The following is a 26892-nucleotide window of genomic DNA, read 5'->3' on the forward strand; positions in this document are numbered from 1 at the left end:
CGCACCCTTGTCAAGGATCATTTGCCATACGTGCAAATGTTTATTTTTGTGTCGTCTGTTTTATTCCATTGGTCTATATGTTTGTCTTTATACCAGCACCACACTGTTTTCATTACTGTAGCTTTGTAGTATGTTCTGAAATGGGGAAGTATGAAGCCTACAACTTTGTTCTTCTTTTGGCTACTTAGGGTCCTTTGAAATTGCAAATGAATGCTGCTGGGATTTTGATAGGGATTGCCTTGAATCTGTAGATCACCTTGGATAATATGGACATCTTAACAATATTAAATCTTTTAATCCATGAACACAGGAGGTCTTTCTATGTATTTGTCTCTTTAATTTCTTTCAGCAGTGTTTTATAATTTTCAATGTGTAAGACTTTCTCTTCCTCAGTTAAGTTTATTTCTAAGTATTTTACTCTTTTTGATGCATTTATAAACAGGATTGGTTTTTTTTTTTTCAGATTGTTCATTGGTAGTGTATACAATTTTTGTGTTGTGTGTGGATTTTATATCATGCAATTTTGCTGAATTTGTTTATTAGTTGTGTTTGTGAAATCTTTAGGGTTTCCTATATATAAAATCATGTCATCTGTGAACAGAGGTAATTTTACTTTTCCTTCTATGCATAAGTCTGATTTAATCCTATAGAGCAGGACTTATTACTGCCTTTTACACATAAGAAAACTGGATAATTTAGTTAGTTTTGCTAGGGTGTGCTGTGCTAACAACCAGCCAATCTCAGAGGCTAAGACAGGAAAGCTTACTTCTTATTTATGTTATATTTCCCCTGAGGTCCCTGTCCTCCTTCTTCTGGATTCAGGAGGATTCAGGTGGGATGTTGCCATGGGAAAAAGAAAATGTCAGGCACCGAGGTGGCTCAGTCGGTTAAGCATCTTGATTTCAGCTCAAATCAAGGTCTGATGGTTTTGTGAGATTGAGGCCAGCCTCATGGCTCCATGCTGACAGAGTGGACCTTGCTCGGGATTCTCTCGCTCTCTCTCTCTCTCTCTCCCTCTCTCTCCCCCTACCCCCTCTCTCTCAATAAACAAACTTAAAAAAAAAATGTCAGCAGTGAAACTTTTTAAAGCTTCTGTTTGCAGGTGGCTCACTTACTCCCACTGACATTTTATTTTATTTCTATTTTTATTTATTTATTTTTAAATGTTGATTTAGTTTTGAGAGCGAGAGAGCGAGCAGGGCAAGGGCAGAGAGAGAGGCAGACAGAGGATCTGAAGCAGGTTCTGCGATGACAGCAGAGAGCCTGATGCGGGGCCCACACTCACAAACCGCAAGATCATGACCTGAGCCAAAATCAAGAGTCAGACACTTAACCGACCGAGCCACCCAGCTGCCCACTGACGTTTTATTGGCCAGTGCTGTCACATGGCCACCGTGGACTTCACGGGGACAGGATCTGTATTCCTCCCATAGGATGGTCCAAAAGAGAGAGGCCTGGTAGGCAGAGAGAGTGAGTAACTATAATCTGCTCCACCATATTGGGACTCAGCCAGACCAGACCACTTAGAAAAGAATGTACAGTTGAAACAACGATAATGTTACATTAGATGAGACCGTTTAAATCAAGCAGCTGACATGTAGGAAGTTTCACAAAGGTTAACAGTAAAGAAACATTATGCGGCCTTGTCTTTGCTTACGTGTCTCTGAACTTCATTCTTAGAAAACTTACCTCTGGGGCGCCTGGGTGGCTCCGTCGGTTAAGCGTCCGACTTCAGCTCAGGTCGTGATCTCACAGTTCGTGGGTTCGAGCCCCACGTCGGGCTCTGTGCTGACAGCTCGGAGCCTGGAGCCTGCTTCGGATGCTGCGTCTCCTTCTCTCTCTGCCCCTCCCCTTTCTCTCAAAAATAAATAAACGTTAAAAAAAAATTAAACAAAACACAGAAAACTTACCTTCAGTTACACTGCGGCCTCATTAAATATACTCAGCACTTACTACCCTCCTTCATCCTGAAGACAAAGCTCCGTGACACTGGCTTTTAGAATCAGCACATGCTGTCCGTGCGACATGATTCTTGTCTCATCCTGCGGCGATGCCTTACTGATGAGGCTCTGGGAGCCTGACGCCAGGGTGAGGCCTTACCCAGTGACATTGTTTCTGCCCACGTGCACTTTATCGTTAACACATTTCTGTGGTGCCCCCGACCTGTGTGTTCTCCTGTAGGATATGTGAGTTCTGTTTTGTTCTTTTACAACTTTTTCCTCCCTATGTATTCAGATTTAAGTGGCTCAGAGCCAGTTAGGAGCCCCTTTTACAAATACCATGTATTTTTATGCACAAAATAGAAGGTAACAGAAAAAGAGCAGGAAAAGCCTGGCGTGGAAGATTAGGGACCTGGGTTATGATCGTCACCCGTGTTACTCATCACCAATCCTACCACTAGGCAGCAGCATCACTGTAGAGAAATACGTTCTTCCCCAGACCCCGATTTCCTTATTTGTAGAGCAGAGAAATTGAACTAAATGCTGTTCGGCATTTCTTTTAGGTCTCAAATTAAGTGAACCCTGTTCCCTTATTTTCCTCAGTTAAGGAAAGTATATTCTGATAGTTAAACTCCAGTGCCTTGATTTTTCATATGAGAGCAGGATTTACTCACATTCGTGTCACTGGTAGGGTTAGGTATTTTATATAGTAAAACAGATAAATATAGTAAAAACATACCAGTTTAAGTAAGGAAGAAAAGGCCTTTCTGAATCATCGAAATACCTCAGTTATCATCTCCAGTTACTTTATGCGCTTTATTTTCAGTGCCTAAAGTAACAAGTAGTCTACCAAGGCATCGTAGAATTTCTTGGGGGAATTTACTTAAGTACATAGTTGCTGTATTCATATTTTGGATTGTAAGTTGTCATTGAACTAAAGTATACTGGAAATAAAGAACACTTAAAATTTTCCTTTTGTAATACATTGTCATGATTTTCCAGTTTTCGTTGTTAATAATATAAGCATAAACTATAGGGTAATCATCCCTGAATCATCACAAATTCAAAGTTACTAGCATCCAAATTAATGTAGAAATGAAACCTCATTTAAAAAATGGGTGATAGATTGTTCCGGCATTTGATTGCGGAGAACCATTTTGTAAGCACTGTCTAAATCTAAATTAAAATATACTATGCTAATGCTGAAGAGGGCACTTGGGATATTTCCCGAAAGTTCTCTCAGTCTTAATCTCTCTATTGTTCTGTTTCTGTGTTTACAGTGTCTGTTTCTGTCTGTCTCTTTAACTCTCTCTCTCTAGTCTCTTGCGCACATCCACACATAGAAATATGGGTTTATTTATATCTACACGCATATATCGTATACATGTGTCATAAAGGTTTAAAGAAGACGGAGGGAAGTGGATAATGTGAGTGGTATTTGGGAGGTAAAAATAAATGGATGGATTGGCTATTGGGAGTGAGAAGCAAGAGTTGTGAAGGATGGCTTCTAGGTTTGGGCTTACTTGGCTAGGTTTATGGTAGTGTCGTTTGCTGAAACAGGGAAGGAACTAAGGGAAGGACAAAGTATGAGGTGCCTTGCAAACACTCAAGACCATTCCTGTCTGAAGCTGAGCGGGCTGGAGGTAAATGTTTGGGAGTCATCAGCAAATGAAAGGTAATTAAAGTTGTGGAAAGGGGAAAGATTACTGAACCTTTGAAGAATAAGTCAGTGGCAGATTTGGGGACTATAAATCTGCAAGGAAGATTGAAAAGGAGCAGCCTGAAAGTTAGAAGAAAACCTAGGTTTTCCTCCACTATGAGAATTCCAGAAGCAAGATCAGGGGAGATTGAGAGGTCAAGTGAGATTAAAAGAATGTCGCTGACTGGAGCACCGTGGTGGCTCAGTCAGTTAAGCATCCGACTCTTTTTTGGCTCCGGCCGTGATCTCACCTGAGTCGGGCTCCGCACTGACAGTGCAGAGCCTGCTTGGGATTCTCGCTCTCTCCCGCTCTCTCTCTGCCCCTTCCCCCCACTGGCACGCACACTCACACTCTCTCGAAATAAATAAATAAACTTAAAAAAAAAATGTCATCGGGTTTGGTGACAGAAGAGTATCATTGGTGATTTTGCAAGAGTTGTATTTTCTTAATGCATTGCCCTGATATTTCTCCACCCCAAACCCTTCCTTGACGCTTCAGTTCATATTAAACAAAGTCTCTACTTTCTCACTTGGTGTTTGACAGCCTCATGATTTAATTGAATTATAATTTTAGAGCCTTCTACCACCCGGCTTCAGAACACATACCTGAAAGTCCAGCCAAGCTCCCTAACCCTTAGCCAGTTGTTTTCCTGTGGTCTTTTGCTTCCTGCTCTTGTCTCCACTGTCACTGAAATCTCACTGGTCCTTGGAGACCCAGGCCAAACAGTACCTTGTTCGTGTGTCCTTCCCTGTCACTGCCCAGCAAATAAACGGGCTGTCGTCTGAACTTCTAGATACTTTCTTTTCACATCTCAGGTGGTAGATACAGCTTACAAATGATCTTTGTTGTTTTTTTTTTTTTTTAATCTTTTTTTTTTTTTAATGTTTTATTTTTGAGAAACAGAGAGAGACAGAGTGTGAGTGGGGCAGGTCAGACAGAGAGGGAGACACAGAATTCGAAGCAGGCTCCAGGCTCTGAGCTGTCAGCACAGAACCCGAGGAGGGGCTTGAACCCACCAACTGTGAGCTCATGACCTGAGCCGAAGTCGGACACTTAACTGACTGAGCCACCCAGGCACCCCCAAATGATCTAAGGTTTTTATTACTTTGTACTTGACCCACTTACTAAGTTACAAGCTTGAGGTTAGAGACTTGTTTCACTAATGTGATAGCTTCCAAAGCATCTACTGTTTTCTAAATAAATGAATAAATTTTAAAGAACATACTTCACAAGAGACAACCTTTATTAGTTACTTTTAGTCACTGCCAAGTACCTGAAGACATGGTTGAAATTTCATTTAACCCTTATAATAAGTGTATGAAACAGTTCTGCTTTTACAGATATGCAAACTTGTGGTTCAGAAGCATATTTTTAAAATACATCTTTTGGGGGGACGCCTGGGTGGCTATGTCAGTTAAGCGTCCAACTTCGGCTCAGGTCATGATCTCACGGTTCGTGGGTTCGAGGCCCACGTCAGGCTCTGTGCTGACAGCTCAGAGCCTGGAGCCTGCTTCGGATTCTGTGTCTTCCTCTCTCTCTGCCCCTCCCCCACTCGCGCCCTGTCTTCTTCTGTCTCAAAAATAAACAAACATTAAAAAAATTTTTTTAAGTACATCTTTGGGCTAGAGCTTCTTAATTATATTTAAAGGAGCTGAAGCTCAGACTCTTAACTCTAGAGAACAAACTGATGGTTACCAGAAGGGAGCTGGGTTGGGGGGGAACAGGTGAAACTGGTGATGGGGATTAAGGAGGGCGCTTGTGATGATGAACAGCAGCGTGTAATGTATGGAAGTGGTGAATCACTATATTGTACACCTGAAACTAATATTCCACTGTATGTTAACTGGAATTAAAAAAAAAAACCTTTTTTACAAAAATAAAAGGGATGAAGGTCCAAGATTTATAAAAAGAAGGCTTATTAAAAGGTTGCCATCTAAAATAATGTACGTGTGTACATGCATGCATGATGTGCACACAGATTTTTTTTAGATAGCCACAAAGTGATATAAAAGAAAAGATTATTGAAATTTGTCATGAATTTAATGGGAAGCAAATCGTTTTCGGAGACACCTTGTTATATCCTAATTGGCTTTTCCATTGCTGTGACTTAGTCCTCAAACTGTCTAGAAAGTAAGGCAGTGAACTAAAAGTGTATCAGCTCATTCATAGTTCTCACTTTTTCCTCTTGCGTTGCCTGATGTAATTGTATGTGATGAAAGAAACGTGCACACAAATTTATTCATGGATAGGAAGGAGTAAAACTTCCTCCCCCATCTGCCCACTAGAAAAATGTCCTACGACTTTTGTCGTTCCTCTTAGTGTTTATTGTATGCAAAACATTGCTGTGCTCAGTGTTGGAGAAAGACGAAGCTGTGTCTTAAGGAGCTTACAGTGTGGTATAGAAAATAGCCGTGTAACATTAACTGTGCTTCCAGCCTGGCAAGTGTGAGAACCACACGACGGGTGTGCTGAGAAGGAAAGCATTAATTTTGGGGAGAGAGGGATGCTCAGTTAGGGAGGGCTTTTTGCAAGTAGTAGTATATTAAAATCTTGACGAAATGAATGATCTATTTTGAGAACTAAAAGAATAATGGCTTTTCTTTTGTTTTCTTAATAGACAAAGAATGCTGTTCAAGCTTTGATTGATAAGCACCAAAGAATACCAGGAAACATTATGAGTGCTTTGTTAGAACGTTTTCATAAAAAACAAAAGATCAACTCGAAGACGATTTAATACATTTATATTAGTATGTTTGTGTCTCTAGTACTGTCTTCTAAATTTTGTAGGTTCTATAATTAGTATTTTTTAAAAAAAATGTTAATAAGCATCTTTTGCTGAACTTGTTTGTTTAAAATTGTATCGATTTTGCTTTTGCAATCAATTGTGTCAAAATTAAGCAGTAACTCATTACCTGCCTGATAATTCAGAGAATGATGTTTCTTTTTATAAATTCCTGATAATGTATGATAAATGTATAGATTTTAAAAACTAGGTTTATTAATAACAGCAATTTAGGCTAAACACACATTCCCAAATAACGCGTCTAATTTCTGTATCTGTTGCATTGGGCTAATTTTGCAAGATGGTGGAATTCAGTACAGACGCTTTAAATTGGAGAAGAAATACTCCTTTATCTGCCCTTCATTCCTTTCCTGACCTTGGGCAAATCACGTAATGTTCTTGTGCCTCAGCAGTTCACTTTTTAAAAACATAATAATGCTATGTTGAGGAGTGTTGTTTTAAATTCTTTATATTTGCTGTGACTGAGAACTGTAGAACTGAAATTATAAATGAATTAAACAATACCAAGAATTTTTAGAAGCTTATGTATGTATTTGATCCCTAGGATCTTTAAATGATTCCTTTAGGTATGATGTCAAGTTGCCAAGCACAATGGAAGAGGTATACTGTTTTCCAAATTGAATAAAAAAGAAATTCGGAGAAGTAAAATTTCTAATAATTATTCTTTTTTAGTGTTATTTTTTAACAAGAATCTGTGGACAGACAATAGAGGGTGTACCGTGCTGTAACATGGCGTTTAATAGTGGCAGGTGGGAATCGCGGTTGTGTTCCGCGTTTCATGTAAGGGGCTGATTCTGTAAAACCAGAGCCAGAAAGCTCCACTCCTACTCGGTACCATGGCTTATTCAGTGTGATTTTGCAGTCAGTCACGTGGTGTATTATTGTTCCATAAGAGTATACTTGAATGATGAATTTATGTGAACACAAAGCTTTCTGAAAAATTAATGGCTTTCAATTTGTTGTCTCCTTGAAATCTGAATTTTAGAAGTATTTAAACAGAAGAGTACCAGAAATCAAATGCAGTATCTCCCGCTCCCTTTTTTAGATACTAAATTACCTGGATTTTTGTATAGATTTTTGTATAACAAGTATATATGTATGATATGTGTGATGTATATAAAAGTAAGCGACATAAAATAAAAGTAAAGCTGAATTATAGTTCATTTTCTTGTGAAATTACATATGCGACATTTTCTTATTTTAAAGTAATTTTTTTGTTTTACTGTTCATACATTTTTCACCCACAATCCTATGTTGACAATCATCTATGTCAGCCACAATGAGTAAACCTTACTTTCTAGTGTAAGAAATATATTTTAATTTCAGTTCCAATGAAAAGAGTCAGTTAATGATTATTTGCAGCTTTTTTTCCCTCTGGCAGTGAGCAGTGTTTGTTTGAAAATCGATAAGTATTTCCAGGATGAATGAATAAATGATTATAAAACAAATGAGAATAATGTTTCGGGGCCACCATTGGGTTTTAAAAATGGAGGAAAGAACGATATTCATTGCTACTGTAGCAAAAGCTATTATTGTTTATACTATTTAAGTTTTACTACTTCAAGCCGTGTTCTCTACCCGGAAGCTGTCCTGTCTTGCTCAGGACAAGATCTTTATCTTTGCTGTTTGAATTTAGATGCCATTTAGAAGAATGAGGGGGTAGGAGTGAGTACAGAAACACAAATAATAATGGAAAGGGGGTGTTGTTCACTCTTTGAAGGGAGTTTTTCATAAGCCTGATGAAAGCTAGGAACTCTCCAGAAGCAGGAACACGGCATACTTCTATGGGAGATTTTTCATATCCTTTTTAAAAAAACTTAGAAACAATATCAAATTTACAGAAAAGTTGCAATAGTAGCACATAGTACTCCCACATACTCTTCACCCAGATTGGCCAATTGTTACGTTACATTGGTTTTATTCTCTTCACCCACTCCTCCTCCTATCTCTCTCCCCCATCCCATGTATATATTGTATAGATATTATATACATTATATATCTATATAGGTAGATGTTTTCTTTCTTTCCATTTTTTCTTCTCGATTATAAGTCTGTCCATTTATAGCATCATAGAGCAATGACTAGAAATTTATCATTGATATCTGGTATTACCTGATCTGAAGACTGGATTCACATTTCACCAGTTGTCTCCATATTCTTTATATCAGTTTCTCTTCTGGATGCATGGTTCATAGCAGGGTCACGTATTGCATTTAGTTTTACTATCTCTTGAGTTGCCTTTAGTCTGGAATGATTCCCCAGCCCTCCTTGGTCTCTGACGATACTGACATTTTTGGAGAAGACAGACTGTTTGCTTTGTAGATACCCTTTACTCTGTTTTTCTCTGATATTTTTGTCATGATTTGAATCAGGTTATGCATTATTCCAGAAATACTACATAAATGATGCTGTGCTTTTTCAAGCGTTTCACATCACGAGGCACATAATGTCAGTTTGGTTCATTAGCGATGGTAGTAACTTTGATCACTTGGTTAAAATGGCACCCACCAGGTTTCTTCCCTGTAAAATTTTCCTTTGTATCGAGTTTACGGAGAGATACTTTGAGACCATGTAAATATATGTGTCTCATCAAACTTTCACCCACCGATTTTGGCATTCTTGAATTGACTCTTTCCTGAAATAAGTACTACTGTGAGGTTTTCAAAAGGGTGATCTTCTAACTATTATTCTACATTTGTTAGTTGGCATTCTACCCTTATAGAATTTTCCAGTTTCTGCTCTCCCCACAGACTTGATATTATCACTGTGGACTCTGAGATTCGTATTCTGTTTAAAGGATTCTACATATACTTCTAAGTGATTTAAATATGAGACCCTCTGAAGTTTATAGCATTAGGAACCTTTGAAATAATAGATGTTTACAAGGGTAAGAGATATGTTTTTGTATTTGTATACGATTACTGTTTTTAAAATATATTTTTGTTACCTTTTTTGGAAAAATGTATGTAACAAAATTTGTCATTTTAGCCCATTTTAAGTGTATAATTCATTCACCTTAAACACATTTACAATATTGTGGAATCATCACTACCGTTCATTTCCAGAACGATTTCATCATCCCACACGGAAATTCTATATCCATTAAATAATAACTCTCCATTCCCTGCTTTGCTCAGCCCTTGGTAACATCTGTTCTTTCTGTCTCTCTGAATTTGCCTAATCTAGGTAGCTTCTATACGTGGAATCACAATATTCACCCTTTTGTGTCTGGCTTATTTCACTTAGCAAAATCAGTTGAGGTCTTTTCTGCCACCAGATGACGTAGTTCCAATGCCAGTTCTTTCTTCTCTGGCATCAGCTGGATTTCCTACAACTCCATTCAATTCTGACACTATTGGAGTTAACATAGACCCTCCAAGGTAAGGGCTCGGTCTCGTAAGACTGGCCCCACTTCAGATGCCAGCAGCAAATAGGGCCTCCAGGCTACCCCCACTTCTGCCTGGCCTACTACAAATTTGGAGGTTTCCATGACCTCCTCCCCTTCCATTCCCCCTCCTCAGGTTGGGTTAATTAGTAGAACAACTCATAGAACTTAGGAAAATGCCATACTTATTATTTTATTATAAAGGATACGATTCAGGAACCACCGAATGGGAGATGGCAAGGTATCGGAGTGGGGGGAGGGGGGGCGGGGTTGTCAGAGCCTCCATGTTCTCCCTGGGTGCCCCCCTTGATAGCATATGATCTGTTCACCAGCCCAGAAGCTCCCCCAAGCCTCATCATGGCATCATTCATTGACTTGTTGGCCACTGGTTGGCCTCTCACCTCCCTAGAGGTTGGGGACGGGACTGAAAGTTCTAAGCCTCTAATCACATAGTTTTTCTGGTAACTAGCCTCATCCTGAAGCTATCTAGCCTTCCCTCATCACACCCAACTAGGAGTCAGCATAAAACAGTTAATTCTATCACTCAGAAAATTACCAGGATTTTAGGAACTCAGTGCCAGGAGCTAGGAACAAAGACCAAATTTGTGTGTGTGTGTGTGTGTGTGTGTGTGTGTGTGTGTGTGTGTGTGTGCAAAATCTAGCTATCTATATATATAGGATAGATGTGTAAATATATATTACTACACCACAGTGTTTTCAAGGTTCATATAGATGTATCAAGGTTTCACTCCTTTTTATGGCTTAAAGATATTCCATTGTATGTATATAGCACATTTTGTTTATGCAAAGTAGTGTTGTTTCTACCCTTTGGCTACTGTGAATAGTGTTGCTATGAACATTGCTGTACAAGTAAGTTTCTGTTTGGTTCCCTGCTTTCAGTTTTTTTGTTATGTATACCTAGGAGTGGAGTTGCTGGATCATATTGTAATTCTATGTTTCACTTTTTGAGGAGCCACCAAACTGATTACCACAGAGACTACCATTTTAAATTCCCAATAGCAATGCACCAGGATGCCTTTTTCTCCATATTCTCGCCAACACTTGTTGTTTTCAGTTTTTTCACTTATTTTCAGTAAGTGGTATCTTACTGTGGTTTTGATTTGCATTTCCCTAATGACATGATTTTGAACATTTGTTCATGTGCTTATTGGCCATTTGCATTTCTTTGGAGAAATGTCTATTCAAGTCCTGTTGTTTTTAGAGTTCTTTATATTCTGGATATTAATCCCTTATCAGTTATATGATTTGCAAATATTTGATCCCATTCTCTGTGTTGTGTCTTTACTCTCTTGATACGATCCTTTGTCGAACAAAAGTTTTTAATTTTGTTGAGATCTAATTTATTTTTTCTTTTGTTGCTTGTGCTTTTGGTGTCGTGTCCAAGAAGTCACTGCCAAATCCAATATGAAGCTTTCCCCCTTTCTTGTAAGAGTTTTATAATTTTAGTTTTTAAGTTTAGATCTTTGATCCATTTTAAATTAGTTTTTGTGTCTGGTATAAACGTTATACTTTTGCATGTGGAAGTCCAGTTTCCCTGAACCGTTGGTTGAAAAGACTGTCCTTGGGGCGCCTGGGTGGCGCAGTCGGTTAAGCGTCCGACTTCAGCCAGGTCACGATCTCGCGGTCCGTGAGTTCGAGCCCTGCGTCAGGCTCTGGGCTGATGGCTCAGAGCCTGGAGCCTGTTTCTGATTCTGTGTCTCCCTTTCTCTCTGCCCCTCCCCCGTTCATGCTCTGTCTCTCTCTGTCCCAAAAATAAATAAACGTTGAAAAAAAAATTAAAAAAAAAAAAAAAAAGAAAAGACTGTCCTTTCCATTGTGTGGTCTTGGCACCCTTCTCAAAAATCAAATGGTCATATATGCAAGCATTTATTTCCGGACTCTCTGTTCTGTTCCATTGTTCTGTATGTCTGTCCATTTGCCATATCACTGTTTTGGTTACTGCAACTTTGTGGTAAGTTTTGAAATCTACAAGTATGAGCTCTCTTTGTTCTTTTTAAAGATTGTTTTCATTATTTGGAGTCCCTAGAGATTCCATATGAACTTTAGGATGGGTTTTCCTATTTATGAACAAAAACTTGGGATTTTGATAAAGATTGTATTCAATCTGTAGATTGCTTTGGATAGTATTGTCATCTTCACAGTATTAGAACAGGAGATATTTTCCATTTATTTATATCATCTTAGATTTCTCTGAGCAATGTTTTATAATTTTGCATTTTGTTCTGTTTTATTTTTTTTATTTATTTATTTTTTTAATTTTTTTTTTAATTTTTTTTCAACGTTTTTTATTTATTTTTGGGACAGAGAGAGACAGAGCATGAACAGGGGAGGGGCAGAGAGAGAGGGAGACACAGAATTGGAAACAGGCTCCAGGCTCCGAGCCATCAGCCCAGAGCCTGACGCGGGGCTCGAACTCACGTACCGCGAGATCGTGACCTGGCTGAAGTCGGACGCTTAACCGACTGCGCCACCCAGGCGCCCCCATTTTGTTCTGTTTTAAACAGTTGCTTTCATAATTTACTTTTCAGTTACTCATTGTTAATGTATAGAAATACAAGTGACTTGTGTGTTAATTTTGTTTCGTCATCTTTGCTGAATTCATATATATTTTTTAAATGTTTTATTTATTTTTGAGAGAGAGCACAAGCAGGGGAGAGATGGAGAGAGGGGAACAGAGGATCCAAAAGAGGCTCTGCGCTGACAGCAGCGAGCCCGATGCGGGGCTCAGACTCACAAACGGTGAGATCATGACCTGAGCCAAAGTCCAGTGCTCAGCCGAGCCACCTAGGCACCCCATGCTGAATTCATATATTATCCCTAACAGGGTTTTTTTGGTGGAATCTTAGAGTTTCCTGTATATAAATTCATGTCATCTGCAAACAGATAATTTTACATCCGCCTTCCCAATTTGACTTTCATTTATCTCTTTTTCTTGCCTAATTGCTCTGGTTAGAACTTTTGACAATATGCTGACTAGAAATGGTGAAAGTATGCATTTTTGTCTTTATATGATTATTTTTCATGTTCAAAGATGAAAGAATAGATGTGGATCTTAGTATCTCTTCCATGTTGTGTGTTGACTTCTAAACATCAGGCTGGTTTGTGGTATGAGGGTTATTTTGAATTCTAGGTGGCTTTATGGTATTGTTTTAGATCATAATTCAACATCTATGAAACATTTTTTTTTTTCTGTCTTGGTCATCCCATTTAATTTCCCCCACTTGTCCTGTTCTTACCTCTTCTTTAATATGTGCCATCACCCAGCAGTATTGAAAGCCAAGTACTCATGATTCACTCAAAATCTTTAAACCCTACATTTAACATTATTTCCCTATTTCAGTCTGTTGTTTTATAGGTAAAAGAACGCTTTCATCAACTGGTAGGCAAAATCAAATTCCCAGCAGGAACTCTCACTTTTAAAGGTAGGCTTGGGGGCACCTGGGTGGCTCAGTCAGTTAAGTGTCCAACTCTTTTTTTCAACGTTTTTTATTTATTTTTGGGACAGAGAGAGACAAAGCATGAACGGGGGAGGGGCAGAGAGAGAGGGAGACACAGAATCGGAAACAGGCTCCAGGCTCTGAGCCATCAGCCCAGAGCCCGACGCGGGGCTCGAACTTACGGACCGCGAGATCGTGACCTGGCTGAAGTCGGACGCTCAACCAACTGCGCCACCCAGGTGCCCCTAAGTGTCCAACTCTTGATGTCAGTTCAGGTCATGATCTCAAGGTTGTGGGATCAAGCTCCACATTGGGCTCCGCGCTGGGTGGAGCAAATATGTTTACAGCTCAGCCATACAGTGTACCATGTTGAAATGCAACATCTGGAGTTGATACCATGGTCCCAATATGACCAGAAGTGAGTACGATAAGACTGTTTCTTCTTTTAACCTCGTCACTCTCAACAATGAGTTCCAGATTCACCATCTGATCCTTTTGGCTCATACTGAATTTATGATCAGTACAAAAATCACAGCTTTTTTTTTTTTTTTCACAAGAACTGTTTTAAAGCCACAGATCGTGTGCAAAAGGAGGGTGAGATGAAAATGTCCTTCTCTGAACGAGACATTGTTGACCGTCTACCCAGGATCCATTATTTCCTTCCTTCCTTCTTCCGAAAAGAATCCTGACTTTGTTCAGGTATCCTTCCCTCCTCCAGGAAGTTTGTGTATCTCAGGGGATGCTGTCTCCACTTGCAATTCCAAGGATGGCCCAGTTTGTCTAAGAATAATCTCATGTCCTTGATCTGTTAATAATTTTGACCTGGGAGATGGAAGTAGGAGTGAGCCCAGGGCCTTTGGGGAAATTCTTTTTCGTTTTTCTGGGTGAGCTCCCGGAAGTGAACTTTTCTCTCTTTGTTTGGATTTATTGCACATGGATGTGAGTCCTGGATCTGCTGTGAGCTTGTGACTTTCAGCCTGTGAAGAAGCCAACTTCACTGGAGGCCAAGTAGAAAGATTTGCCATTAGATTAAGTCAACCCCCAAAGCCATTCTACCTCTGAACTTCTACTTACGTGAACCAATTACTTTCTCTCGTGTGTAAATCTGCTTAAATTGAATTTTTTATTACTCGCAACTTCCATATCCTGGCGGATATGGGGATCAAATGATATAGCGTGTGATTGGTTATAGGCTAGCTTCTTCTCTAACAATGGGGAGTAGCATGGTGTGATGGTCACATGTAAGGGCTGTGTGTTTCAAGTTCCTCAGTACCTTGGGCCTTCCTCCTCCCAGTTAGATGACCTTGCAGGGAATTATTTACCCTCCCAAACCAAAGTTCACCTCTGTGAAAAGCAAGAATAATACAAGCTCCTGTCTTACAGGTTCGCTGAGAGGATTAGTGGAAATCATTTCTGTAAGGCGTTTAGTACTTTGTGGCATCTGGTTGCATGATTATAAAGCACAAAGTGTAAGTAAGGCCTGGCTCATGATAGCTGCTTGGTACTCAGTAAATATTTGCCATTATTATTTACTTTCCTGGTATGTATGTGCGTATATGTGCAGTCTAACTGTTGGACCTTTGTTAAATGCTTCATATGTATGCCTGTTAAATATTATATTCTCTATTTTACCCTATCATTCCAAGTTGTAATGATCTCTCTGACTCTATTGGCAACATACTGACATCTCTCGCTTTCTTTCGTTAGGCCTTTTAATTCTCCCCCTAAGTGTTGTCTAAATACGGGGAAAACAGTATCTCAGAGAAGTGAAGTAACTTGCCAGCAGACTGCTGATGTGTCTACCGAAGGCCTTGACTTTTCCTCAACTACCGTTGCCGCCTCCGGCCTCAGCCCTGCCCGTGGTCCAGGAGGGCTAGAGGCGATCTTGCTCCGGGCTGTGGAGACCCAGCATCAGGCCGAGGCTCGTGGGTCCTGTGGTGCATCGCCATCCTCCTACAGGACAGACGTGCTTTTCCTCCGGCTGCTAAAGACAGAGCTGCGTGTCTCCCTTGGCATTGCCCTCTGCTGAAAGGGCTGCAGCGTCACCTGAGGGCACGCCCCTCCCCAACGGTAGCTCACCGCCAGTGACGAATCCAAGGGTGGGGAGTAACATAGGCCTCGTCCCTGTCTCAATTCATCCTGTCTCTCAAGGGCCGCCCCAGCTCCAGACCTCCCCTGTGGAGTTGGCCCTCACGGTCCAGAGACCGTAGCCCTCTTCGTGCTAACATCCATCTCAGAAACCAACTGCCCAGCTTCTCTGGCTCTGTGCATATACTCTAGTTCCAGCTCTGACCAGGTTCCTCAGACCCTAGTTCTGATCATGGACATCTCAACCCTGATATATATATATATTTGTGTGTGTGTGTGTCAGTTCTTATCTTCAACCCCTGACACCTGTGGGTCTTATGCCCACCCATCCGCTGGAGCCCTGAATGTTGCCTGCCTCTATAGGTTCCTGGATTTAATATATGGTTCTCCCAGATCTCTTGTTACATTAACTTTCTCCAAAAAAGAATCAAAATCAGGGTTGTATGACTTGTTTTTAGCAAGTCAACACTGGTGTTAGCCGTTTATCTTTTTTTTCTAAGTGCTTATGAGCCACCTGCTTCATCAGCAGAGCTAGAATTATCTTAAGCAGGGTGTCTGTGAGTTAAAACGATGCACATCGCTTTCAGTATCGTCATTTTCTTTCTTTATGGGGCCGGTGTTCTCAGAATCCACCTCTGCCCCTTCTTGAAAATTAAGACATTCATTCAAGGTCCCCCGGAAAATTTTGGTCTCTGTACTACTGTCTAAAATTCCTTGGCTGTTCGTAATTATAAATTCTAATTCATCTGGCCCTGGAGATTTGAAAAATCAAAAGCAATTAGAAATTACCATGTTTTGACCAACGTATTTTAAGCATCAGTTCTTTTAAAGAAAGCTTATTTATACTTCTCTAGTTTTAAGGTTTTTTTTTTTTTTTTTTTTTTTTTTATTTTGTGAGAGAGCACGAGCAGGGAAGGGGCAGAGAGAGAGACAGAGGGAGACACAGAATCTGATGCAGGCTCCAGGCTCTGAGCTGTCAGCACAGAGCCCGATGTGGGGCTCGATCCCACAAGCCACAAGATCATGACCTGAGCCAAAGTCAGTCGCCCAACCGACAGAGCCACCCAGGCACCCCTAAGGTATTTTCTGATGAAGAAAACCAAATCTAAGTTAAAAGTGAGTGGTTTTGCTGTGCTATTAAATGTTTTTATTACCTAACATTCTGTTAGGAAACAGTTTAATACTCACTTCCTGGTTACCTGCCATTTACTAAACCCTTTACAGACATGACTTCATTCTGCCAATCCTATGAGGTAGAAATCATGATCCCTTATTACAAAATATACGAAATGGTCCCGTTTCTACCGAGAAATAGAAACGTAGGCCCCAGAGATGAAGAAACTTGCCCGTGGTGGTCATGTCACGGTTGGGAACAGAGGGGAGAATCCCGCCCCCGCTCTCCCTGTCTGTCTCAGAGCCTGCCCCTTTCCTCTTCCACATACTGCTCCTCACTGGGCCCCAGCCCCACACATGGGTCTGTCCTTCTCTTCGTGCTATTTAAAAGGCTCTCTCACTGTCTGTGATGGTTAATTGTGTGTGTGTCAACTTGACTGGGCCTCAAGGTTGCCCAGATATTTGGCAACATTATTCTGGGTGTGTCTGGACGAGATTAATGTTGGAAATGGTAGACCGAATAGAGCAGATGGCCTTCCCTAATGTGAGTGGGTCTTACCCAATTTGTTGGAGGCCTGAATAGGAAGAATGAAAGGTGAGGGAAGCAAGAATTAGCTCTCTCTGCCTGTTTTTGTGCTGGGCCAAAGGTCTTCTGCCATAGGACTGAAACTTAACACCACACACTGGCTTTCCTGGTTCTCCAGCTGGCCGATGGCAGATCATGGGGTTTCCCCACCCTCCATAATCGTCAGAACCAATTTCTAATAATAAATCTCCTTCTCTACCCCTACATCTCCTGTTGGTTCTCTCTCTCTGGAGAACCCTAATATATTATTCTCATTTGCTGCTTCTGCCTGTAATGCCATTCTAGAGTTTCAGGTTCTGCCATTTTGGAACTTGTTCTCAGACATTTGCCATTTCTTCCACCTTTCATAAATATCTATTAAAACTTGAGATTTGATGTGTGCCTTCTATTTCTTTTTCTTTCTTTTTATTTTTAACATTTATTTATTTTTGAGAGAGAAAGAGACAGAGCATGAGCAGGGGTAGGGGCAGAGAGAGAGAGGGAGACACAGAATCCGAAGCGGGCTCCAGGCTCGAAGCTCTCAGCATGGAGCCCGACGCGGGGCTCGAACTCATGAACTGTGAGGTCATGACCTGAGCTGAAGTCGGACGCCCAACCCACTGATCCACCCAGGTGCCCCGTGTGCCTTCTATTTCTTCGCGCATCGCATTGATATTGTGAGGACTTTCATTTTTGGTCCCTGCTACTTCTGAAGTCATCTTCCTTTTTTAGAATCTCCAGATACAGAAATGTGGCTATTTTTATACAAAGTCAAGAGTGTCTGTGTTCAGAATTCCTTTGCTTCGCTTTTAAGGCATCATGGCCTTTTACCTTTCCAACCAGTTCTGTTGTCACCACTGAGTTAGGACAAGTTTTCATATTCTTCTCTCTACTGAATGTGGGACGTGCTTAACTTCAAGGCAAGTCAAGATTTATGAACTGCGTTTTGTTTGTTTCTTCTTGGTCAAATGAGATCCTCCGCAAAGGAGATGAAAAACTTTTGAGAGCCTCAAAGTTTTCATATTTTGCTGATTCCTGTCCATTTTGGAAGGGAGGTTTTTTGTTGTTATTCTCTTCCTTTCCTTGAAGCTGCCTGCTCTATAAAATCTCTTTTATTCTCTATTACTTTTGAGCCCTTTGTTTTTTTTTAATACTGCAAAGTGTAACTTTTGTTTAAAAAAAAAAAGCTGTAAATGCACAGGAGAAGTATAACGTCAGGAGCAAATTTTTGACACCACATTTCCTTCAACTTGTCAAAATGACGTGTTTGTGTTCTACTTTGTATTTAGCTCCTTTAGCATGAGGGGCAGGAACCATTTCTTCTAAGAAATGTATCCGCTCTTAGCATATCTCACACAGATCCTTCAAATAAAGATGGTTGATTGATGGTATTAAATGAAAATGAAAGGTACCCTCTTCCTCAATGATCTGTCTGAGGTAAAACAAGGCCCACCTTGATGAGTGTTTTGAGTGACGTTCCTGGTTACCTCGTGCCCTAGTGCCCAGTTCCAGAATGATGATTTGTCACACTATTTTTAGTTCTTGTTTTTGTTTTAATTATTTCAAAATGTGTCTGCAGTTCACTCTTTCTGATGTCTACAGTTCTGTGGGCTTTGAAGGCGTCAGTATGTACCGACCGTGAAAATCGAGATGTAGAACTATTGTGTCATCCACCCCCGAATTGCCCCGTGTGCCTTTCTGGAGTCACTCTTCTCCAGCTTATCATCCCTGAAGATTTGCCTTTTCCAGAAAGTCATATCAATGGAATCATACACAATATATAGCACTTGGGGTTTGTCTTCGTTCACTTACCATAATAAGTGGATTCACCCATGGCGTTACATGTGTTGCCAGTTGGTTCCTTTTTCTTGCTGAGCATTATTCCATTGTATGGACGTACCATAATGTGTTTCATCATTCCTGAGCAAAGGGACATTGGGGTTTTTTCAGCTTCTGGCTATTGCAGATAAAGCTGCTATAAATATTTTTGTGCAAGTCTTACACGAACATAGGTTTTCATTTTCCTTGGATAAATACCTAGGAAGGGGATTGCTGTATGTCTTGGTTTCCTGGGATTTCTGTAAAGATAACCACAAACGTGGTGGCTTAAAACAACAGAAATTGATTCTCTCACAGTTCTAAAGGCCAGAAGTCCAAAGTCAAGGTGTCAGCAAAGCCACACAAGGGAAGAGTCGGTTCCTTGCCTCTTCTGGTTTTTGATGGTTGCCAGCTTCCTTGGCTTGTGGCCACATGGCTCCAATCTCCATCGCTATCTTCAAGATGCACATCTTCTTTGCATGATTGTCTTCCAGAGTGTTGGCCTTTAACTCCAGGTGACGAGAAACACATTTAGTCTGCAGACAGCTCTCCTCTGAGGCTTATTGATGGAGTTGAAGATGTATGGGGAATCTAGGTGTCATACCAGGGACATTTTTTTTTTCTTTTTATGAGTGTTTCTTGAGTCTTGCTACTTCCTCTGGGCACTCTCTCTCTCTCTCTCTCTCTCTCTCTCTCTCTCTCTCTCCCTCTCTTTGTTCTGAACCACTCAGGGTTCTTGCTTGCAAACAACAGAAACTAATTCTGGTTAACTTAAGCAAAAGAACACTTTTAGTAAGGATATCCATCCGATACTTTGCGTGATCAATGGAACAGCTCCATTTCTGGCCTTCAAAAACACGCAGTCACCGATGGAACCTACTTATGACGCTTTTGCACCTGGGATCCTGCTCTGTGTCCCAGGTGTCTTGTCTCTGCCACTCATGTCAGGAATAATCTCTGCCTCATCACTTTTATGTTCCCTCTCAAGATTCAAAGTCCTAGGTGGAAGCATCTAACTGGCTAAGTCAGGACCCAATGACCATGCCTTAGCCATGAAGGAATTGGGAAGAAATTACAACTCTTCGCATTAGCCGCCTTCCTGGGAGCATCCTATGCCCAACAAATTTGGTTTTCTTCAAAATAAGAAATGTGTTTAGCTTCTAGGTAGCCAAAACAAAACGAGAATCACAAACGTTTGCTGCAGAAACACACAGTTCCTTTAGTAATTTTTTTTTTTTTAGGTTCGCTAGGGATGACTATATTTCTCCTACTTCTAGTCCCACAGAGGATGAGTGTGTCTTATTTTTAACCTCTACTGCTGCTTGTTTTGGAGCCCAGGAGGATGCATAAAGCTTGACCTCCCAGCATTATCTTGACCAAATTTTCTCACACTGCCCAGGTATCTTAGCTAATGCCTATCGCTCGGTGAGCCCTTGTTCCTTTTGTTGACTGTATCAGAAATGTCATAACCAAAATTACTTCATAATTTTTAAACACACACACACACACACACACACACACACACACACACACACAGTGGGCCAGTGGCAAAGATATCTTTTAAGCATACCCAGTTAGCATGTGACTCTGTAACAGGTTTGAAACCGTGCCCTCCCTCGTAGACCCACTCAACCACCTCTTTCTTGCCTCTTTGGCTGGCCCACTGCCTGAACCCTGTTGCTCTCCCACTCTTGGGCCTCGTTAAAACTTTACACAGAAGAGTATGGTATCTGCGTTTCTGTGCGGCCTCCAGTGGGCTGGATGATGCTACCTGGGCACGTGGGAGAGGTATCTGCCCTTGAAGTGAATACCAGCAAAGGGGTGGGGGGGCTGGTGGCAAGTGATGAGTGGAAGTTAGACATGATCATTCTCCTCCTTTCTCTCTGCCGTGAACTACTCTGAGATGCAGTTCCTCTTAACAACTCTTCTGGAAAATCCTATGTGGTGAATGAATATACTGCAGAGCAACCTGCTGGTTTTTTGTTGTCATTGAGTGAAAACCAGCTCGAGCGGCAATGCTAACATCTCCCAATACTCTGTGTCACAATTCTTGCTTCTTGCACCTCTTTTTACTTTACCATCACTGTCCTGGCCTTGCTAACCATTAGCATCTTAATCCTTGCCTCTGGCTCTGCCTTCTAGAGGATCTGGGCTAAAGACACGGGGTTTAAGACAACAGCTTTCAGTGGACTTACCCTGTCCACAACTACCGAGCATGACTGGTATAAGGCTCATTTCCATATCCATCCCATTCCGAAAATCCAGGGAAGAAGGAGAGTTTTTCTCTTACTCCTAACAGAGATTCTAAATGATTCCAATCTTCCAGAGCATCATAGTTTTGATGCCGTAAATTTATGTTTTTACATTTATTTATTTCTTTTGAGAGAAACAGAGTGAGCAGGAACAGGTGAGGGGCAGAAAGTGAGTGAGAGAGAGAGAGAGAGAGAGAGAGAGAGAGAGAGAGAGAGAACCCTAAGCAGGCTCTGCACTGTCTGTGCAGAGCCCGACGTGAGACTGGAACTCACGAACCACAAGATCGTGACCTGAGCTGACATCAGAAGTTGGACACTTAACGGACTGAGCCACCCATGTGCCCCTGATGGCTAGAAATTTATAAATCTGAGCTGCCATGATTTATAAAGCTATGCTTCTGTACAGAAAGGTCAGGGGCAGGACGAAAGTTGGGGTTTTAGTAATATCAAGCAGATCAAGAACAATATCAATGACGGTGACCTGGCAGTCCAAGGTGGGCACCAGCAGTGGAGCCCAAGAAGGCTGTGCTTTTCCAGTCCCCCTCACATTCCTGTTGAGAAACGGAAGCATGTTATCAGACTCACAAGGACTAACCAAAAAAAAAAAAAAAAGACACCTTCTGTACAATAACCATCTTGAGTCACCTCTCCTCGCATGAACAATAGTTCTGCGTTCTGCTAATGATTTATTATTCCGGCATTTCTCGGTTTATTTCAAAAGCCTAACCTAAAGTGCCAAATGAGGAATAATGGATCTCTAGAGAAATCATTTAACTCATTTAACAACAACATTTTACAACAGAACTCATAGGCGCTCCTCACTGAAAGAAATCCATTCTTACAAAACGGAGCCTACTGTCTGTCATTCTCCCAGACTTCCATTCCTCTCCTCTCCTCTTGGACTTTCAACCACTGTCACATAAATTAATTAAAGACGAAGCCAGCTTTCCCCGCCCTCTCGTCGTCTCCTTAGTTTGATCTTAGCTGCCTAGGTAGAATATAAACCTCTTCAGGACTGTGACTCTTTCTACTTTCTTTGTGTCCTTCGGGGCATAGGGCAATGCTTGGCCACATAATAGATGCTTCACATCTACCTGCTAATTAAAAACGTGCACAGTGAGTAAATAAGCAATCAATCACTGCAGAATTTGAAACCTCGGTATATGGGTTTTAGGATGCGTTGTCTGCATGTGACAGAACTTCCAGACGTTGGGAATTTATTTCTCTTCCGCTCAAAGGAGATCCACGTCCTGGACCCTTCTGTCATGATCTCCTGCTGCCCCTGAGTCAACTCATAGTCCGTGACGGGGCTCAAGATCCAGGCTCGTCTTGCAGTTTAGGCCATGGAGGGGAGGAGATGGCTTCGTGTAAACTAAGGCACATAATCTGGCGCAGCTCTGACCTGGGTTCAACTGAGCCAGGCGGGAATCAAAGCCCAATTCTCAAGTCAGGACCCAGATGCTTGGAGGCAGTCAACGTTAACGATCAATAGCCACTGAGAGATGCGGGGTGAGTGACGAGGCAGCCATCAGGGGAAGGGGAGCCAGGGAAAGAAAGACCTAACAAAGCAGGCCCTGGAAAGGAGGCCCTGCCCTCGGAGCTGGAGACACCCGATAGGAGGCCAGGCCATGTTAGGCCACTTTTCAAGAATCAGGAAATACACACACAGCAACAGACGGTTTAGAGTCCGGCCCCTCCTTTCTGAGATGATTTTTCACCTTATAGTGGAGGTGTAATGGCCAAATAGAAGTCTCTAGGGAAACTTTTTTTTATTTTGGGTTGGAGCAATTTTTCCTGTTTAAATCCTATTTAATAGATTTCTGAACTACAAAAGTAAAGCATGTTCTTTGTAATGACTGAATTCGTCCAAAGGCATATAAAGAAATTAAAAGGATCCCCCTCATGCCTCCCCCTCTGGGAGCCTCTGAGGTGTGTGTTGTCAGCTTCCTCTTGTGCAGTGAACACCTTCCCCTCCTTCCTCATAGATGCCCAGACATATTCAAATGGATGTGCACTAGATGGGAATGTTGTCCTCTGGGGTGTGTGTGTGTGTGTGTGTGTGTGTGTGTGTGTGTGTTGTTTTTGCAAAAATAAAATCCAATTATACACATGGTCTTGAAACCTGCTTTAAAAAGAAAAAAACAGGGGCTCCGGGGGGGCTCAGTCGGTTAAGCGTCCAACTTCAGCTCAGGTGACGATCTCGCAGTTTGTGAGTTCGAGCCCCACGTCGGGCTCTGTGCTGATAGCTCAGAGCCTGGAGGCCGCTTCGGATTCTGTGTCTCCCTCTCTCTCTGCCCCTCACCACTCACTCTCCTCTCTCTCTCTCAAAAATAAATAAACATTTTTTAAAAACCTTAAAAAAAAAAGCAAAAACATACCTTGAACACCACTCCAAATGAACAGATATAGACCTAACTCATCCTTTCTGATATAAGCATAATATTCCACAACAAATACACCCTTTACGTTGTTAAACCATCTTTTTACTGCTGGATATTCGGGAACCCATGGGATAGTCGCCTATGTTAGAATATCTCCACACCTAAGTTAGTGTTGCAGAACCTGGGAAACATCAACATTCTTCACGTCTCCCTTAGTTGGGGTGCATAGTGGCATCCAGAATTGCATTGAGGACCTGAGGTGAGAAGATTACCACCAAGCCTTCCGAGGGTAAGTATTCATTATGTGACAGTGCACGACTGTTTAGAAATTGTGAACCATAAGAACCTCACCAAATCCCGGAAGCAGGATGGCTGGAGTGAGTCTGTCTCCCCAGGGAACGAAGCATTAAGTTAATTAAGATGACAACTGTGGGCTTGGGGTCTGTGTGGAGCTCTGTGTGTCAGTCGGGAGGAGGAAAGGCATCTAAAAGCGATAACCTCCAGGACTGAGGTGAAGCAGAGGCAGTAAAAATTGCTAGTCTTATCATTTATAACCAGCTAACGAGACCTGTCAAGTGCCATCATAGCGTTAAGCTCTTCGTCACGGATCCCCCGCAGCGTGGCCTGGGCTCCAGGCATGTCAACCTCCCCTAATGAGACTCATTCATAACTGGCCCCCTTCAGTTCAGCGAGCACCGCCTTACCCAGCAGCTGGACCTTCCCTTGTCATGCCAGGCCCCCTCCCAAGGCCTTGGGGAATCTTCCCTAGCAACCTGACAAGGCTCGCAAGGAGTAATTTTAAATGTGGTACATCCGTGAGGGTCCTGATTTAATAGCAGCAGCCAACACCTGTTGAACACTCCTCACAAGCCAGGTGCCATTCAGAGCTTGAAAATCCATTCGCCACCTCGTAAAGTCGGCCCATTAGGGGAACGGTGTCAATATACCAGGAAAGCATCACGCTATCACTTTAATTTTGGCGTAACAGGTGTCTCTTAGAAGCAAGTGCCTTCAAGGACTTGCCTCTTGCAAGCGAAGGCCTTGACTCTGAGCCGCAAAGCCTGGTTCCTTGGGTGGACTCTTCTGTCCTAGATGCCACTGCCGGGAGCTGGGCCCCAACCTGCCAACCAGTTGTCCGAGTGTGTGTATAAAGCAGGGGGTATCCACTTATGATAAGGTCTGTGCCTTTCAGATGGCTGGAGATCCGAGGATCCCCACCTTACGCCAATGATTTTGCAAAACCAGCCAAAACATCTCTTCACCGTGAAGGACCCTGATCAAGAAGCGGAAGTCGTCGTCATTTGAAATCATTTTCTTCGAAACGTAGTCCGGTAACCCAAGTCCTGTATCATTCTAATTTACGAAAAATGGGAGAAAACTAAATGTATTCGTATTCGACTGATAAGAAATTGAACTGTTCTGTGAAAACTACGGGCAAATACGCACAAAAATGGAAGACTAGAGAAAGCCACGCTGAGGTGCTAAGATGAGGTGCCTCTGCATTTAGATAAAGTCCTGTGTTGTTGACAGGGATCTGTCTCCACCCACCACTTGTTTGTAGCCATACAAGGTTTTTTGTTTCTTTTAGTTTCTCTGCACCTTGCCCCCCCTTTCTCCTCTGCTTAACTGTACAATGCCCTCAATTCTTCTTGCTTTCCTTGGACGACTCTTGTCCAGCTAAAATGGCACATCCGTTTTGGTCTTCTCTGTCCCCTTGCAAGTTGGGCTGCCGTAGGTTTCCTTTGTCACATTTGTAGTTTCTTAACGTATATGATCTACCAGAAGCATTAGAGCACTGTAGTTAAGCGCTTGGGTTCCAGAGGCAACCAAACTGGGTTTGAATGTTGCCTCTTTCGCTTCTTGTCTATGATAGCTTGGGCAACTCACGTGACCTCTTTGAGAAAAACAAAAACAAAAACAAAAACAACCCCAGAAAACACACAAACAGAAAACCCAGATGTAGCTCACTTGGCACAGTCCTGGTATACGCAACTGGATACATGTCATGTATTGTTAGTCAGCAATGGTTTGTATCATTGACCACTGTGTCCTTGGTTCCTTCCAGAACTCTTGCCATGTGATACATAGTTACTGAATAAACCACAAAGTGTATGAAAAGATAAAAACATTTTCTTGCGATGAAGTCGCTAGAGTTCATAGAATAGAAGGGGTTTAATTGATGTATAAAAATGCGCCGATGTATTTAAATCCCAAGCAACAAGTCCCACTAGCTAGGAAATTAGAATCTGTTCAAAAATGTTTTTCTCTACTGGTAAATCAAAAGAATTTGATTCCCCTAAAGATCAGCTTTCAGGACAACACTATGCCTAGAATGTAGACATAACAAAGAGATCCCTTCTGTAAAATGTATTGTATTGAGTTTTCTGCAAATTGAATCTAGGAATTGTTCATTTTTATTGATCACTGCCAGCATGAGATGCTACAATGAGGTCTCTTAAGTGTTCCATGACACAATTAAATAGATTTTGTGAAATCTGTGTGCAATAACTTTTGGAAATGAACAGTTGTATTTCCTGTGTGTTTAAGACTGAAAAAGACTAATTGGTCTTACATGTAGGCAAGCATGGTATTAAGTTTCTTGAGATTTGGGGTTATAAAGCACTATACTAGGCTAGACAGGGACGTTGTGAATCCCAGCGAATGTCTTGTTTTTTGTTTTTTTTTTTACATAAAAGAAGAAAAAAAGGTAATAGTACATACAAGACATCGTCCATCCATTTTCTTCTGGAAAAACTAACTTATTTTCCCTTGCCCATCCAAGTCGCATTATTTGAGTATGTACTGTCTCATTTGCCTTTCCTATGCACTAACCTTGAAGATGTTAGTTTTTACAAAAAAGGGGGGTTAGAGGATTCTTTTTATACACCTCGTGTTGCTGTGCCTGGTACCACTTTCGTACCCTTATTTGTCCATTTTAACCAAACAAAAGGAGCCTCTTTTTGGTCCGTATCTTCTGCTCATAGCATCATTCATGTGTCTTTCCTGCTGCTGCTTACCGACCTCCAGATTTACAGTTTCCTCCCCCAAAACGTAACCCCCATGGTGACCCTTGGTCCCCTACCTGATGGATGAATTGTCTACTATTCTTTTTTTTTTTTTTAAGTTTATTTATTATTTTTGAGAGAGAGAAAGAGAGCAAGCAGGGGAGGGGCAGAGACAGGAGAGGGAGAATCCCAAGCAGGCTCCATCCAGGCTCTGACCTGTCAGCACAGAGCCCAACATAGGGCTTAATCTCACAAACTGTGAAATGATGACCTGAGCCGAAATCAAGAGTCAGACGCTCAACTGGCTGAGCCATCCAGGTGCCCCAATCATCTGACATTCTAAGTTGCAGCTGGCCTTGACCCTGGATGTCCACTGTTCATCCT

The 26892-nt window shown here is 41.6% G+C and overlaps 1 protein-coding gene across 11 annotated transcripts in view; it reads left to right on the plus strand.

The window, feature by feature from the left end:
* Window positions 1-26188, plus strand: part of TMEM68 (transmembrane protein 68) — a 62073-nt gene extending 35885 nt beyond the window's left edge. For 5 of the 11 annotated variants that reach the window (XM_040487775.1, XM_040487781.1, XM_040487776.1 and 2 more), the window contains one exon: window positions 6258-7599. In XM_040487775.1, coding sequence (XP_040343709.1) covers window positions 6258-6286 — 29 coding nt within the window. In that variant the 3' untranslated portion in view covers window positions 6287-7599. Of the gene's footprint in view, window positions 1-6257; window positions 7600-24695 lie in introns of those variants that run through there. The other 6 variants (XR_005794264.1, XR_005794267.1, XR_005794266.1 and 3 more) reach the window with 4 other exon arrangements.
* The last annotated feature ends 704 nt before the right edge of the window (window positions 26189-26892 follow it).

The sequence above is a fragment of the Herpailurus yagouaroundi genome, unplaced genomic scaffold, assembly GCF_014898765.1.
Source record: "Herpailurus yagouaroundi ecotype Mexico unplaced genomic scaffold, PumYag 165, whole genome shotgun sequence".
In the NCBI taxonomy this organism is placed as follows: Eukaryota; Metazoa; Chordata; class Mammalia; order Carnivora; family Felidae; genus Herpailurus; species Herpailurus yagouaroundi.